This window comes from Aptenodytes forsteri, unplaced genomic scaffold (genome assembly GCF_000699145.1).
Source record: "Aptenodytes forsteri isolate BGI_AS27 unplaced genomic scaffold, ASM69914v1 Scaffold483, whole genome shotgun sequence".
Taxonomy (NCBI): Eukaryota; Metazoa; Chordata; class Aves; order Sphenisciformes; family Spheniscidae; genus Aptenodytes; species Aptenodytes forsteri.
Window position 1 is genome coordinate 815,904 of NW_008795316.1, and position 13,813 is coordinate 829,716.

General features: G+C 58.6%; 1 protein-coding gene across 1 annotated transcript in view; it reads left to right on the forward strand.

The window, feature by feature from the left end:
• The first annotated feature begins 5,672 nt into the window (after window positions 1–5,672).
• The window catches only part of BPI (bactericidal/permeability-increasing protein), a 10,678-nt gene continuing 2,537 nt past the window's right edge, over window positions 5,673–13,813 (forward strand). The window contains exons 1-10 of the mRNA XM_009279568.1: window positions 5,673–5,787; window positions 6,721–6,835; window positions 7,433–7,561; window positions 8,307–8,462; window positions 8,946–9,009; window positions 12,168–12,231; window positions 12,703–12,794; window positions 12,950–13,126; window positions 13,386–13,445; window positions 13,576–13,777. Coding sequence (XP_009277843.1) covers window positions 5,673–5,787; window positions 6,721–6,835; window positions 7,433–7,561; window positions 8,307–8,462; window positions 8,946–9,009; window positions 12,168–12,231; window positions 12,703–12,794; window positions 12,950–13,126; window positions 13,386–13,445; window positions 13,576–13,777 — 1,174 coding nt within the window. The remainder of the gene's footprint in view (window positions 5,788–6,720; window positions 6,836–7,432; window positions 7,562–8,306; window positions 8,463–8,945; window positions 9,010–12,167; window positions 12,232–12,702; window positions 12,795–12,949; window positions 13,127–13,385; window positions 13,446–13,575; window positions 13,778–13,813) is intronic.

The following is a 13,813-nucleotide window of genomic DNA, read 5'->3' on the forward strand; positions in this document are numbered from 1 at the left end:
CCCGCGCGTGGGGTGCGGTAGGGCGGCGGCCCCCGGCGGGTCCTGCCCCGGCCCCCGCGGCACCGTGCCGGGCAGGGGCGCTCCGCCGCCCCCCGGCCCACGGAGCAGCTCCGGGCAGCTCCCGCTCCCGGCTCGGGGGATGCTACAGAGCACCGGGAAAAGGCAAAGCTGTGTGTGCATGTGAGTGTGCGCGTGTGTGCCATACATGCAGGCATGCAGTATTTGTGGCGGCTTCCCTCTTTTTAAATAAACACAGGCCAGCGTTGATAGTAACCGTCAGGACTGGTTTGTATTGAAGAACAGAGCACGGCTCGGAGTTCTCAGTTCTGAATTGGCCTAAAAGCATAGCAGAAGGAAGGTGTCTCTTACAGCTCTTTGGGATGTTGAAGGTACCTACTTGAAGGCAGAATTGTGTGATTTAGCAACCAGAAGTCATACAAAGACAATCAGTGTAAGAGCCAAAGCCCCAGATTTGGTACATCCTGACACAAACCACTGCTGCTCTGCACAGCTCTTCAATCCCCAGGCACGGGGGGCATCCAGGGCTCTCGGACGCTCTGCTCCCTGCTCAGGCTGAAGTCGTTTCCCCTGTCGTGTTCGTGGGCACGGGCTCAGGGACGGGAGCAGGGCTGGGATGGGGGACAGAACCAGGGACGGGTGGGATGGCCGCAGCGTGGGCCGCAAGCCACCGGGCCGGTCTTGATAACGAACACTTGTCCAGGGATTAGCGAGCGGCCAAAGGACACGCTGTGAAAACAAGCTGAGACGGGAGGAGGTACAGCTGGGTTGCTGGCTTGTTCGGAGGGAGGACGGCGCCAGGGAGGGCTTTGCGCTTGCTTCCCATTTCCTTGGGAGCAAGTGAGAGCCCTTTCATCGCCAGTACAGATCACAAGTGCTGCAAGGGCTCAGGCACCGGTGGTCATGCCAGGTGGGCAGAGGCTTGGCCGTGGGGAGCAGGGCTGGAGCGCCCAGCTGCAGCCCACTGCGTGGCTCCGGACCCGCAGGCACTGCCACAGCTCCGTGCAGGGCTGGCCCTCAGCTCAAACCTGGTCCAAGCCACCTGCCTGGGATCCCTAATGCAAATTGGGGCCTGCCGAGCCAGCTCCTCTCTTCCCCACCAGCAGCCAATTGCTCCTCTAACTGCGTTAGTTCACATACACCGCTTCAGCCTTTTTATAGTTTTCCTGAGTGTGAGGGGAGTATGAGCTCATGCTCTGACCTTCTTTAATTGCCTGGTTACCTCTGAAATGAGTCTAAGAACTTACTTGGGCTCATACACCTTCTGAAAGGCACAGGAGCCGGGCAAAGAGGGAGGCAGCGTGGCTGACCGGGTCCCGCACCAGCAGGTAGGATCCCTCTGCGGCACCGGTGAGCAGGAGGGGAAGGATGCGAAGCCAAGCCCAGTGGGACCCCACCACCCCGGCACCATGGAGTGCCTGAGGGCAGCAGCTCCCAGCCTGGGCCCTGGGGTGCTCTTATCAGCTGTGCTAAACTAGCCCACCCTGCATACGCACCCGGCATGGCTGGATCCAACCCTATGTCCCTGTAGCACCCCAAAGCAGCTCCCCGTGCCCTCCTGCTGCCCTGAGACAGCAAGGCTTGGAGATGGGAGTAGGGGTGCTGGGGACCAAGCTTACCCAGCAAAGGGCAGAGCTCCTGGGGGCCTCCTGGGTGCCCCTGCTGCCCCGGTGCCCCTGACCCCATGAGCTCACCCTCCTCTTTTGCTCCTTTTCTCCATGTCCTGTTTGTCCCGAGTAGCTGCTGGGACAGGCTGCATGTGGCCTCCTGCCCTGCCCCTCTGCCGGCACAGAGCCACCATTCAGATCCCCCAGGCTCTGCCCGAGGTCACCATTCCTGCATTTTTATTTTTACTTTTCTGAAAAATCATCCCCCTCGGCTCTCTGCATCCCCTTTTGTCTCCCGCGAGGCTCCCAGACCTTGTGTCACGAGCTGGCGTGCTGCGAGAGGAGCCCGCCTGTCTGGGGGCGATGGCAGCCCTCAGCGGGTGGAGAAGACGCTCTGGCTGCAGTGCTGGTCCCTGGGGGACCCCTGGGACATCACTGGGATGTTAGGGCGAGGTGGTGAGCCCAGCATCGGGGACAGTCTCTGGGGCTGGGCTCCTGCTGGGAGCCTCATTGCTTGCAGCCATGTCCCTGCACCCAGGGTCCTCGTCTGCCGGGCACAGCTGCTCGCTGTGCCCCACAGAGCTCCTGCTTTTTTAGCTCTTGTGTCCCCGGCTGCCTGTTTTTGATGCAGTGGTCAGGGCTGGCGTCAGCAGTGACCCTGCGCTGGCAGAGAGCCCTCCCGGCTCCAGGAACAGCCGGGGCTGGGTCACACTGATCCTGCAGCTGGGAAAACAACAGCGGAGGAGCCCCTGCATGTCCCCTGGCTGTATTTTTAGATGCTGCTGGATCAAAGGTTGTCAGGGACTTGCAGATGATGGTGGGTAGTGTCAGGCTGCCAGCGATTGTGCACACGTGGGAGTGGACAGGAGCCGCAGCTCCCCCGCATCTCGATGCTGACAGTAGTTTTGCTGAGCTCTGGGTGAAGTCCCTGCGGGTCTAGGGACAACCATGGTGGCCACAGGTCCTGGTCAAGAGCCTGGTTCTGTTGGTGGCAGTGAACTTGTCTTGGCTGGAAATGGATAGGGGGAGGTTTTATTTCTGGCTGTGGATTTCTCTTTTCCAAGTTTCCTCCAAAACCAGCCAGGTTGCTCTCACTTTTCTTGCCGAGTCCCCTGGGTTTTCCCCTGCGTTTCCCCAGCAGAGTGTTTGCCAGCCCACAGCTCTGCCCTGCAGCTGCAAATGAAAACCTGATGATCGGCAGCTGCAATGCCTCTGGCACCAGCACACGCTGCCCAGGCCCCGGGGAATTCCCTGAGGCAGTTGTGGCACCGCAGGCAACAGATGCAGATAGATTTCCTTGCAGAAGGCAAATGTGACTGGGTGTCCTTGCTCGCAGCCCAAGGAGCAGTAACGCCTGCCGTGCTGCCTTGCATCTGCCAAAGGCCGTCCCAGGGACAGCTGGGGTGCAGCCAGCCCTCGTCAGGTGCTTACCTGGGAAGGGGCTCGGTGTGGCAGCGGACCCAAGCACGCGACTGCTGGGGATGGAGCAGAGCCACAGCCCAATGCCCGAGGTCCCCTGGGGAGCTACAGCACGTGATTGCAGGGTGGTTTGGGCCATTGCATCATGCAAGAGAGGCAGAAAGTGATGTGGGCAGGATTGGGAACTGCTCATACGTGCTGAGGAGCGTGTGGGGCCAGAGGAAACCCTGACCTGGGGAGCGGGGGGTGGCTTGGGGACAGCAGGGAGGGGGTCCTGACCCACAGCCCTGGGCAGGGGACAGCCGGCAGCACAGGAGATGGACCTCCTGCAGCTCCCTGCCCTCCTGGCCTCTTGTCGGAAGATGGCCCTTTCCTGCACGTACAGCCTGGCAAACCCCAGCCCAGCTCCAGCAGCCCTGGGGGGACCAGTCCTTCCCCAGTGGAGCCACCTGTCAGGCGAAGTCTTTTCCGCTCCGAAGGGTCAGGTTGGGCAGGGCAGGATTTCATGCTCAACTCCCAGTTGTCATCCCTCACATGAAGCACTACCAGGACCAGCCCGCAGTGTCAGGTGTTAGATGCCGTTTCAGCTGTTCCTTGCCAAACATGGGAGTGTTTGGTCAGGGTTCATGCTGTTTGAAGGGTTTTTTCAGTTCAACTTTAAAATTTGCTCAAACTCAGAAGGAAGACTTTCTAGTTTTGCTTCCTCTCTGTGCTCCTCCCCATAAAATTTCATTTCTCCTCATGGAAGAGGTTCTGGTTCCTCAGTGCTTGTCCTGAATGTCTTAAATATTGTTTCGAAACAGCCCTGCTGAGATGCTGTGTCATAGATGGGACTGTTTGGGGAGCTTCTCCTCCACACTGAGCAAGACCCAGCAAAGCGCTGATGACAGGCAGCGGCAAGGTCATGGCACCGCAGAGGCTGCAAGTGGGGATTTGGCCTTTTAACTTGCTCCTCTGCTCTTGGCTTCTTTTCTCTGGGCAAAATGAGCTCTGCCCATGGTCTCCTGGCCCCCAGGGATGGATTTGGGCCAGCACTGATGGGAGGATCGCAGCCCGTGGATGCTGTCTGGGTGCCAGTGGGACATGGCTCTTCCCTGGGCTGTTTGTCCCTCTCTGGCAGGCACCGTCAACACCAGACCTGCTGGGTTGCTGTGTCCTTGTTTTCCTGCCCTGGGTCCAAGAGCTGATGACGACTCCGGTGCCGCTGTCCAAAGCTGTAGCCAGGCGTGCAAGTCTGGTGGGTGTTTACTGTGTGTCTGCCAGGCAGCCTGCAAGTGCCCCTGACTGAAACTCTGGGGAAGAAAGGCAGAGTGCATCCAAGAGCCCCGATCCTCCGCATGCCAGGTTCCTCCAGCACAGACACCCTGGGCTCCGCTCGCCCTGTCCCTTGGGGCCTCCTGGGGCTACAGCGCCGCAGGGCATGGCCATGCTGGCGGCTGTGCTTGAGCAATAGCTGCATTTCACAAGTGCATGGTTCAGGGATGTTGCCTCTGGCAACCAGGACTTCCTTGGATCCAGCATGAGATCTGCCTGCATCAGCTGCTGTGGGTTTCCTGTGCCTGGTCCTGCTGCTTCCCCAATGGGAAATGAAAGTTACTTAAATCATTTCTTCTTCCCTCACCTCTGTCCTGCAGCCTGCGGGGAGGGTCCGGCCAGCCCCTCTCTCCCCGCTGGGGATCACGGGGGTGCTGCCCCCTTGCCTCTGCCTGGCTGCATCCAGCTCCCACACCCGTCTCCAGATGTCGTGAGCCCAAGAGCTGTGGCATGCCAGGGCCCCAGAAGTTTTGCATCTGTGGCTTGCTCCTGGTGCGCTGGATGTCTCCTCCCATGCACGGCTGCTCTGTGACGGAGCCCCGTGCCTGGGGCTGGAGGCGCAGGGAACCCTGCTGATTTAGTTGCCCCCAGAGCCCCGCTGTGGCCGCCCAGTGCAGGCAGGTGCCCCTTCACCAGCCCTGCTGGGTGTGGGGGGACTCTAGGATCTGCTCACGTGGGGTGAGAAGCCATAACTTGCTTTCTTTAGCCCTTGCTGTGCCCCAAGGCTGCTCTGCTGGTAACGTTACAACCAGTGCCTTTGGCAGTCTATGTTGTGATAGCAGCAGCTAATGCCCAGGAGCGCAGAGCAGACCGGGAGCCCTGTGGGATGGGGTGGGGGGCAGCAGGGCTGGCAGACAGCTTGGGGGCACCCCGGGCTGTTCCCAGCCTTTGTTCGGCAAAGGCAGAGCCGAGCAGGCAGAGCACACGGTGACAACATAGCCCCATCAAACACGGCTGGCAGAGCAGAACCTGTGCCCGCAGCAGGTCTGCTTCACTGAGCACCTCTGCTGAGTCCTCTGCTGCAGGCAGGGACTGTTTGCACCCGACGGAGAGCTGAAAACTGAGCTGTCGCCTCCCAGTTTCCTCCCTGCCTGCGAGGAAAGGTGTGCCATGCCATAGGTGTGGGTGTCACCAGTGCAGAGGAGTGGGGCGGTGGCCAAGCAGGAAGCCCTGGGGCTCTGGGGGACGCCCCGTGCGGGCTGCGGCAGTGGCTTTGCACGCCTCCCTCGCCCGCAGTTCCCGTTTTGGCACTGATATAAAGGTGTTGTGGGCAGGGAGAGCCTGGCAGCAGTGCGGCACCACAGGGCAGCCAGGATGGGAGCGCAGAGCCTGGCGGTGGCTTGTGGAGTGCTGGCTTTGTGCCTGGCACTCACCGGGGCCACTAACCCCGGCTTCGTGGTGAGGATCACCCAGGCGGGCTTGGACTATGGTGGGTTCAGCTTCTGATTTCCCTCCTTGCAGGTGTGCTGGTGGCCGAGGTGCAGAGCTGGGTGCTCGCTCGGAGAGTGTGGGGTCCTGGGGCAGGATGGGGGGAGCTTCGGCCATGGGTGCCAAATGCACCATCACCTGGGGCTTCCCACTGGTGCACTCATCTGCCCCCAGCACGACCTTCATGGAGCCCCTGCAGAGGGGCCCGGCCCTGCGGGGGGTCTCGGGGGGGCTGCGCCCAGGTGGTGTCTGGGGAGGCACAGGGCTGGCAGGGTGGGAGGGTTCTGCTCTCATGGCACGTGTCTGGGCAGCCGAGCCCTGAGCCCTGGGGGAATGAGCTACCGAGGAGAGGAGGTGGGGAGCTGCAGGGGAGGGCAGTGACGGAGATGGATGGGCCCCACGCTGGTTTTATTGAGGCAGGCAGAGCCCCGGCTCCAGCAGAGCGCTGTTATGGATTGAAATACACTGTGTGAGAAACAGCTCATTTACCCGGCAGTTCTGCCAGCCACGCGGGAGAGGACGTGACTCCCCTTCCCAGAAGGATGCAGGGATGCAGCACCCCCTCACACTGTGCTGCTCTCTGGGACGTGTGCTCCATCTGGCTTTGCCTGCCGGCGCTGGACATGGAGCGGCGTGGTGCCCAGGACCTCCTGAACACCTCGCACAGTGCCCAGCCCAGAGAGCGAGCACTGGGACCTCTTCCTCCTTTCCGTGCAGCCTGGCCACCACTTTCCCCTGGGGCAAGCGGGCAGCTTAGCCACTGTGCTCACAGGGCTCTCTGCATGGAGATTAGCTTTAAAGATAGCCTGGGAGGTGGGAAGCAGCCAGGCCATTGCCTGGATGTTTCCTTTAACCCTTTCGCTGTGCGCCCGGTGCATGCTCCCAGCTCCTGCAGAAAGCATGTGGTGGTGATGCTCTCCCTCTGCCCCTGCAGCCCATCAGCAGGGGATCACGGTCCTGGAGAAGGAGCTGGCCCAGCTGAAGCTGCCGGACATCTCGGGTGACTTTCGCATCCGGCATGTGGGCAAGGTGCGCTATGAGATCTCCAGGTGAGCCCTGCCAGCACCCCAGAGTGGCTCACTGCCCCCTGAGCCCATGCAAGGGGCAGGAGGGGTGGGGGAGGATGGGGAGCCCCCGGAGCAGCAAGGACCATCCTGTCCACTCCACAGCTCCCTGAGATGTTGGCCCTGTCCTCGGTGCAGGCAGAGATGCTCCTGCTTTGCCCTCCTGCCCAAAGGGGAAAAAGGGAACTGGGGTGACGGCATTTGGTGCAGGCGGATTTTGCGCAATTGAAGCCCAGGCGGCGGAGGTGGCCTTGCCCACGGCAGCAGGGTGCCTGTCCTGCCCCATGGAGCAGGAGCCCAGCCCCTGCGGAGATGCCAGCTCCTTGCTGCCCCGCTGCACCTCTATGCTCCCACTGCTCAGGGTTTCGAGCTGCTGTTTGGGTGGCTGCAGGGACCACCTTTCCAAAGGTGCCGCTTTGCTGTGCGCCTCCCTGCCAGGCATCGCTTTGCTGCGGCAGGACGGGAGCTGGGGATGCTGCCGGCGCGGTGGCCCCACTCCCTCCCTCCCCAGCCATGTGCGCGGGGGCAAGGCACCCCTTCTCAAGTGCCTTTTCTCTCATTATTTATTTATTTAATTTTTAGATTGGACCTTCGCAGTTTCCACTTGCCGTACTCGCGGATTTCCCTGGTCCCCAATGCGGGCCTGCAGGTCTCCATCTCCAACGCCTTCGCCGAGGTGGATGGGAACTGGCGGGTGAAGATACACTTCATGTGCGTGCCTGGCTCCCCCTCTCCCTGCTTGGACGCTTCACTCTGTGTCTCCCTCTCTGGGTCTGGACAGGTTTTTTCCCCTCTCCCTCTCCCTTGTGTCTGGGCAGCTGCTCTCTCCAGATGTGCTGACTTGTCTTTCCTGCAGCTGGGCTGCAGCCACTGTATTCCCGATGCACGTCTGGGAGCCCCTCACCCTGCGGGAGCCCTGCTAGATCTCCCTCCATGCCGGGAGTCCTCAGAGCTGGCCAGGCAGTGTTCATCCTGCTTGCAAGTGGCTGGGGAGACAACGTGAAAGCCATCTCCCCTCTTGTGGAACCTGGGGGTGTGAGGGACAGTCCCTCCCACTTGCTTGCACTGGGGAGCACCTTCCTGAGCACTCGCAGGGACAGACCTGAGCTGGGACTGGGGGTGGGCAGACGTCGCTGCCACTTGTACAGCCACTGAGATGGATAAAGCAGAGTAGGAGGCAAGAACAAGGTGGACGATGGAGGAGCTGTGCATCAGCTCTCCTCTCTCCCATCTCCCTCACTTGCTCTCGACCCTCTCTATTTAAAGGTTACCTCTCCTAGTCTATGTTCCAGTGAAATTTGGTTTCCCTGAGTTTAAAAACTTTCCTGGTCTCTTCTGGATGCTCAGTACAAGGGAGAGCCTGAGCTAGATAGGTCCGTCCCAAAGCTGATTTGGGGTCCCTTCACCAGGACTTGGCACTGAGAAATGTCCCTTCCTCGTCCTCCTCTCCCTGCAGCCGGGACCACGGTTCATTTGACCTGGAGGTGGAGAACATCTATATCAAAATCAACCTGAAGCTGGGCAGCGACGCCTCCGGGAAACCCACCATTGACACCTCTGACTGCAGCACCCGCATCTCCAAAGTCCGGGTACACTTTTCGGGCAAGTTTGGGTACGTAACTTTACCGTGCAGGCCTAGAAACGCTGTGTGTTAGCCTGTCCGCCATGGGACGTGGCTTCCAGGCCCTGGTGCAAGAAATAAGATGTTGGCATATCTGCAGTCCCTTGGAGGCTGCCCCTTCTGCCCGCAGGCTGCCTGCACTGGCACACCAGACACACTAGTCAGCTGTCTCTGGATGCTTGTGATATGCTTCTCATCCAGAGATGCAACTGAATGAACTTAAATCTGGCCTGAATTTGTCCTGCTGTGGCTGCACATTTACGGGAGATTTAAGGCAGTCACTAGACTTGCGTGCACATGGTTTACAAGCAGGTCCATTTGCAAATGTAAACCCTGAGGCAAAGCCAGGCACCAAACTGGTATGGGAATGATGTTCCCCAGTGTTCCGGAATCTCTAGTGTCTCCCTTTCCTGGCAAATACTTCTGCAGCAGCCTCTGAGCTAAAGAAGGAATCCTCTCTGTTTTTCTCTGCAGATGGCTTTATAACCTCTTCCATAGTGCTATTGAGTCCAGGTTCCGGAAGATCCTGGAGAACAAAGTACGTGAGTGAAGGAGGGCAGAGCTCTGGGTTTTTCTGGTGGTCTTTAGCCCTCACTTGTAGCTGATGTGCTAGAAGGATCAGAGGACATGTAGGGATTTAACTAGAGCCAGAGCACACGGGCACGTTGCCGTTTCGGTGAAAACCAGAGGAATGGGCATCGCTAACTGCAGTCTCTGCAGCATCGTGTAGCTCGGGCTGAATTCAAAATCTGCAGCCTTTGCCAAAGCCCAGCGTAATTGGTTCCTAATTAACAAAGACTTTTCCTTCCATGTGGTCAGTTAATTAGATCTTATGCCTCGGCCAAACTCACTGTAACAGAGGAAACCTGATCAGAGCTGTCCTTTAAATGGCCGCACTCCTGTGTGCTTCAGGGAGCAAGGGGGGAGAAATTCTCATTTCTGGATTTCAGATGCTTGCCGTCTTGTTTTAACGGGATGCATCAGGGAGGCCCTGGTACCGTCCACCCGGTACAAAAGCCAACATACAGGAGACCTGCAGCAAGACATGGAAACAAGCTGTTAGCTATAATTACTACAAGCCTAACTGGCACGAGTTACAGCCTCCCTGGATGTGAACCTTGCTCAGGAAGGAAGCAGTTGGAGAACAGGCAAATCCCACTCCCGCAGCAGATCCCACCCTGCCTGGGCGCTATTCCCGATGCCAGGTAGTGGCTTTCCCGAGGCCCCTGGAAGAAATAAGATGTTGGCATATCTGCAGTCCCTTGGAGGCTGCCCCTTCTGCCCGCAGGCTGCCTGCACTGGCACACCAGACACACTAGTCAGCTGTCTCTGGATGCTTGTGATATGCTTCTCATCCAGAGATGCAACTGAATGAACTTAAATCTGGCCTGAATTTGTCCTGCTGTGGCTGCACATTTACGGGAGATTTAAGGCAGTCACTAGACTTGCGTGCACATGGTTTACAAGCAGGTCCATTTGCAAATGTAAACCCTGAGGCAAAGCCAGGCACCAAACTGGTATGGGAATGATGTTCCCCAGTGTTCCGGAATCTCTAGTGTCTCCCTTTCCTGGCAAATACTTCTGCAGCAGCCTCTGAGCTAAAGAAGGAATCCTCTCTGTTTTTCTCTGCAGATGGCTTTATAACCTCTTCCATAGTGCTATTGAGTCCAGGTTCCGGAAGATCCTGGAGAACAAAGTACGTGAGTGAAGGAGGGCAGAGCTCTGGGTTTTTCTGGTGGTCTTTAGCCCTCACTTGTAGCTGATGTGCTAGAAGGATCAGAGGACATGTAGGGATTTAACTAGAGCCAGAGCACACGGGCACGTTGCCGTTTCGGTGAAAACCAGAGGAATGGGCATCGCTAACTGCAGTCTCTGCAGCATCGTGTAGCTCGGGCTGAATTCGAAATCTGCAGCCTTTGCCAAAGCCCAGCGTAATTGGTTCCTAATTAACAAAGACTTTTCCTTCCATGTGGTCAGTTAATTAGATCTTATGCCTCGGCCAAACTCACTGTAACAGAGGAAACCTGATCAGAGCTGTCCTTTAAATGGCCACACTCCTGTATGCTTTGGGGGGAGAAATTCTCATTTCTGGATTTCAGATGCTTGCCGTCTTGTTTTAACGGGATGCATCAGGGAGGCCCTGGTACCGTCCACCCGGTACAAAAGCCAACATACAGGAGACCTGCAGCAAGACATGGAAACAAGCTGTTAGCTATAATTACTACAAGCCTAACTGGCACGAGTTACAGCCTCCCTGGATGTGAACCTTGCTCAGGAAGGAAGCAGTTGGAGAACAGGCAAATCCCACTCCCGCAGCAGATCCCACCCTGCCTGGGCGCTATTCCCGATGCCAGGTAGTGGCTTTCCCGAGGCCCCTGGGAGTGGTGGCAGCAGATGGGCTGGCAGCAGGAGTGAAGCTGGGGCTCAGACGCCTTTTCTGCTGTTTTGCCTCCTGGAAGGAGCGCAGTTCTGGGACTCTGAGGGGACCTCTGCTCCTCCTGCAGCATGTCCGACTCCCCTTTGCCCAATGCACATTTCTCAGTGTCTTTCTCCATGTGTGAGATGGCGCCAGGGGCGATGGGCAGGAAAGGGCAGGGGCTGGGAGTGTGCTGCACCGGGACCCCAAGGCACAGTCTGGTCCCAACCCAGCTCCGGCCCTGGCAGCCCACGTCTGCCTCCTGCTCTCGCTGCAAGAGCATGGACAGTCCTCGTGCCCCAGTGCCAGGGGCACCCGGTCGCTGGGAGATCCCGGTCACTGGGATCAGGGCTGCGTTTGTCCGTCTGCAGCTCCGTCCTCCCAGGCAGCGATGGGGCATTTCCAGGACAGACAGACAAATATCGGCTGGGCACAGGGAAAAGCAGCAACCCTCTGTCAATAAGGCCATCCCAAGGCTCTGTCCCTCCTCTTCCTCCCTGGCGCTGCACAGCCAGCGGCTACATTGCTGTTAGCATGGTCGCTGCTCCTTCGTCGGAGCTCTGCATCTCGCTATCAGCTGCTGCAGGCTGGATGCCCGGTCAGACAGATGATGGCCTGATCCTGCCTGGCGGTTTCTGGCTATTATGGGGAAAGCATTGGAAGAGAGCTTGTGCAGATTATCTCAGCCATTTGCAGGACTGTGCCCTGCAGTAAATTTTTGGGGTCAGTGTTTAGCCTGCAATTAAATCCTCCACTAATGCTGAGGCTTCACCCGTGGGTGACAGCAGCAGAGGGATTTGCTTTTCTGTCCTGGCAGCACAGAGCTGTAGGAACTCAGGATAGCTCTGCTTTGTCGGTGCAATTAGTGCTCCTGCCCCTGCGGGGGTGGGCTAACTCCTTCAGTTGCTCTGCTTGGGCTAAGCCTTGGCTGCTCAGTACAATTCATTCCAGCATGGGCCATAGGAAAAATCTGAGGGCACACGTGAGATTCCTTCCAAGGGCCTCCATGGAGCTGAACTGTGGGTGGGGAGCTTGCTGCAAGCAGATGTTTGCAGGTATAAACCCTGCTTTTATCTTGGACACTTAATTAATGTGCTGCCTGATGAGTAGAGACAAACGTCATTGTGTGCTCTTTTATTTAAGCAGGCTTTTGCAAGGAATAAAAACGGCACCGGGCAGCAAAGCAGAGAGCGCGGCTGAGGCTTTGACCCGGGGGATGTGAACCATCCGCCCTCGGCAGAGCTGCCCTTGCTCAGCTTCGCTGCCTTTCTTTCCCGCAGGTCTGTGAGAACGTGGTCAGCTCTGTGCGCAGCGACCTCCAGCCGTACCTCCGGACCCTGCCAGGTACGAGGTGGGGGCTGCACAGGGTTTTAGGAGCGTTTCTTCCTAGCATTTCCCAGCCATGAGGACAGTGCTTTACCTTGTGCCCACTCCCCATTCCCTTGTATTTCTGCACCCAAGTTGAGAGCTGGGGAACACTGTATCAGCAGAGACTTGTCACTGTGCACCCCGTCCGGCCGCGCACGCAGCCTCCAACAAGCTGTGCCCCGGAGCTGGCGGGAGCACGGCCTGCCTTAGTCAGGGGACCCAGACCGTTCCTCAGGTCCAGGAGTTAGTCTGCATGGCTGAGAAACAGAGTCGGGAGGGAAATGTGATTTTTGCTTCTAAACAGAAGCAAGCGCACATGAAGCTGGTACTGAGCTGTGCACCGGGAAGCCGGGGAACAGCACTGCCTGGATGTCAGCGGAGGCAATCTGCTCCCGGCTGTCCTGTGCCATCTCCCTCTCGCTCATCCGTCTGTCCCGTGTTTTACAGTCACAGCCAGGATAGATGCCATGGCTGGCATCGATTACTCCTTGGTGGCACCCCCAACTACTACCGCCCAGTCCCTGGATGTGGACCTGAAGGTGAGAGGCTGCCCTGGGAAGCTGATGCCATTGCTGCAGGCGGGTGGGGAACCAGGTTTAGGTACCTCCTGCAAATGCTGTTTCCCAGCTCAGGTCAGCAGGTGAGTCCCACTGCCCTCTGCTCTCCTGCTTCATGTCTCTCTCTCTCCTCCCAGGGTGAATTCTTCTCCCTGGCCCACCGCTCCGCCGTCCCCTTCCCTCCGCTAGCGCTGGCCTTTCCCCCGGATCACGACCGCATGGTTTACTTCGGGGCCTCCAGCTACTTCTTCAACACAGCCGGCTTTGCCTACCATGGAGCCGGGGCACTGGTCTTCGAAATCACAGACTCCCTGGTGAGCAGCGCAGGTGGGATGGTGGCTGTCCCCGCGCCTCCGGGCAGGGGGTTCAATTTGCACAGGAGCTCTGGCAGCAGCCTGTGGTCTCGGAGGGTTCCCCCGGCTTCCCCGGCAAGCTGCCCGGAGGCTGAGAGCTGGGGGCTGTGGGATGGGGCTACGGCCGTCCGGCACGGCAGCGCGTTGGGGCGAGAAGGCTGATCTCGCCACGGGCTCAGCCGCACCGTATTGCCCCGGTGTGACTGTTCTCCCCCCGCAGATCCCAAAGGGCATTGACTTCCACTTGAACACCTCCACCTTCTCAGCCTTCATTCCCCAGGTGAGTGGTCCAGCCCTGCCTCCCCGGAGCTCCTGCCATGCACAGCTCGGGGTTTGCTCTGTGCAAGGTGGTCTCCCCCAGGAACGGGGGTTTGTGCCGCTGTCCCTACCCTCTCCCTGCTCCTCTGCAGCTAGAGAAGATGTACCCAGACATGCTGATGAAGCTCAGGCTGTCCGCCTCCTCCGCCCCATTCCTGAACATCGGACCAGGGGGGCTCTCACTCAAGCCTGTTGTGGATATTCAGGCTTACGCCATCCTCCCCAACTCCAGCCTGGCTCCTCTCTTCCTCCTCAGCCTGGTGAGTTCAGGCACAGCCTGCGGTGGTGACTGTGGTCCTGGCTGGGGAGCTGCCAGTGCAGCCCCCGGCC